General features: G+C 38.8%; 1 protein-coding gene across 5 annotated transcripts in view; it reads right to left on the bottom strand.

Moving 5' to 3' along the window:
• Positions 1-2,929, bottom strand: part of Bdp1 (B double prime 1, subunit of RNA polymerase III transcription initiation factor IIIB) — a 92,682-nt gene that overhangs the window by 7,857 nt on the left and 81,896 nt on the right. For all 5 annotated transcript variants that reach the window (XM_013349674.2, XM_013349675.2, XM_026783697.1 and 2 more), the window contains one exon: positions 455-491. In XM_013349674.2, coding sequence (XP_013205128.1) covers positions 455-491 — 37 coding nt within the window. The remainder of the gene's footprint in view (positions 1-454; positions 492-2,929) is intronic.

Here is a 2,929-nt window from a genome sequence, read left to right as displayed (position 1 = left end):
TGTAGACCAGGCTGGCCTCGAACTCACAGAGATCCGCCTGCCTCCTCCCGAGTGCTGGGATTAAAGGCATGCGCCACCATCGCCCGGCTTAAACAACTCAATTTAAAATGTATCAAAGACCTTACTATAAATCTGAAATACCCGGAGCGTAATGTAAAAAAAAAAAACACTTCAGAATACAAGCATAGATGAGGGATTTTGAAATGATATTATTCCTCTTCAAATTTAGTGTATCTGAGGTTTGTCAGATACCTATTTTTAAACAAGGTATGGCTCTTAAAAAACTTTTAAAAAATTATTGGTAGTGCAATATTAGAGAGTAAGTTTCGAAAGAGAGAGTCAGTGGTTTGAGATATTAGATAAAAATGAGTGAGGATTTATTTCAAGCTCAAGATGCATCAGAAATAATCAGTAGTACTTAGTAAAAATAAAGTCATATTTAAATTGATCTCACCTGTTTTCTCAAAAACATTGAATTCCTTTGAACATACCTGTTCAAGAAAATATACAAAGTTTTAGAACTCAACTTATTAAGTAAAATTAAGATTCTATCCCCTCCATCATGCTATAATGAAAGCTCTTGAGTCAGAATTATACCGCCAATTAAACATTTGCAAAAACGGTGCATTGCTGATATTAAACTGCTCTAGAGCACAGTAGAAAAATAAAAGTTGTCAAATGTCTTTTATCTCAGGCATAATATTGATACCAACTACCAAATCTCGAGAGAGAGAGGATATCAAATGAAATAACTTTCCATGTTTCATGAGTATCCAAGTGATGGTCGCACACAAGCTAAGCAAGGCACTACCACTGAGGTGCATCTCTGGCCCTCAACTCAAACACCTTTAAAAAGCCAATTAACAACCTGGAAGGCAGAGGCAAAGTAATTCTGAATTTGAGTCCAGCCTCAAAATAAAAGAAAAAGACAGGGAGAAACTTTGTATATACAATATTTTATTGTTAAAACAAAATTTATAAAATAAAAGCTTATAAAATATATTGACAAATAAGGCCAGCAGGCATTTTTCTTTCTTTTTTTTTTAAATCTTATTATTCTTATGTATCTGAATGTCTTGTCTGCATGTGTGTCTCTGCACAATGTGAGGTCAGTAGAGGGATCGGAGCCATTGGGACAGGAGTCACAGAGTAGTGAACCGCCATGTGAGTGCTGGGAATCAAATCCAGGTCCTCTGCTAGAGCAACAGTGCTTTTTAACTGATGAGCCAAGTCTTCAGTTCAGCCCCATACATATTTTCTTAATATATTAATAGCATTGTGTATTTTTCATTTGCATTTTACAATTTTAAGTCAATGGAGAAGGAGTAATGAGTGGTCAAAAGACAATCTCTGGTGTTATCCTCAGGAATATTAATCACCCCTTTGAAGACAAGTCACTCATCGGCCTGGTGCTTACCAATAAGCCTAGACTGGGAATTTCCTCAGGCTGCGGCTCTTGTTGCAGTTGCTGACTAGGATAGCTGTAGCTTAAAAGGCAGTAACCACTAAACAAGAGGACAACATCAATCTACCTCAAGACCCAGCAACACAATTTTTGGGCATATACCCAAAGGAGGCACACGCACAACACAAGAATATTGGCTCAACCAGGTTCATAGCAGTTTTATTGTAATAGCCAACCAGAACCTGGAAACAACCTAGATGCTCATCGGTCAAAGAGCAGATAAAGAAAATGTAGTTCATTTACACAATGGAGCACTATTCAGCAGTAATAAGAAAAAAAAAGACATCTTGAAATTTGCAGGCAAATGGATAGAACTAGAAAAAAAAAAAACATTCTGAATAAGTTAACCCAGAACCAGAAAGACAAACATTACTGTACTTACTCATAAGTGGATATCAAACATAAAGCAAAGGATAACCAGTTTGCAGTCCACAACTGAAGAGAAGCTAGAACCCTCTTCCAGAAAGAGATGAAAGCAGATGCAGAGATCCACAACTAACCACTGGGCTGAGCTACCAGAGTACCACTGAAGAAAAGAAGGAGCGTCAAGACCACAGTGGGGAAATCCACAGAAGCAGCTGACCCGAGCTAGTGGGAGCTCACTGACAACTGGGGTACCTACTTAGGACCAAACTAAGCCCCCTGAAAGCAGGCGACAATGGTGTGGCTTGGGCAGTATGTGGAGTCACTGGCAGTGGGACCAGGATCTAACCCTAATGCATGAAGTGACTTTGTGGAGCCCATTCTCTATGGAGAGATACCTTGTCAGCCTAGGAGGGAGGAGTGGATGGATGGGGTGGGGAGGAAGGGAAGAGAGGAGGGGGGGAACTGGGAGTGGTATGTAAATAAGTAAATAAATAAATAAGAATATAGAAGTCGTTTCACAACAAAAGAAACAGAAATAAGTAATTCTTAAGCACATGGAAAGATGCTTAATTTTACCAATAAACACGAAAAATTAAGAATATGGAATACAAAACTTTCCTATCGGATTAAACAACAATGATAATTTGTGTGCTACCAACAACTGTTGTCCTTCAACTTTTCTTTGGAGAACATAATTTTAAATTGACTTCTCACAGTAAAGTCACTAATTATGAATATCAGAAACATAACAAAAACAAGAGGGTACTAGGAAACTAACAGTGAACAGGGACTGCATCTCTGAGGTCTGACTCGACTCCCTGAGGTAGCAATGACTGAGTTAAATCAGTGATGTTTCATAAGGAAATGCTCCATACAGATGGGACAACCAACGAAATGTATCAGGACGTGAAGGATTACAAAGCAGTCGAGAAACTGAAAGTCAATGTAATGTGGCTAGCAAGTGAGATAGACTAGTACAGAATGCCATCAGACAGCGGAACACATAGGGCTCAGAATACAGACAGGAACATATAGGGCTCAGAAAACAGAACGGAACACATAGGGCTCAGAAGACAGACAGGAACATATAGGGCTCAG

The sequence above is a fragment of the Microtus ochrogaster genome, chromosome 19, assembly GCF_000317375.1.
Source record: "Microtus ochrogaster isolate Prairie Vole_2 chromosome 19, MicOch1.0, whole genome shotgun sequence".
Lineage (NCBI taxonomy): Eukaryota > Metazoa > Chordata > Mammalia > Rodentia > Cricetidae > Microtus > Microtus ochrogaster.
Note: the sequence above shows the minus strand (reverse complement) of the source record. Positions and strands in the feature narration are given on the sequence as shown.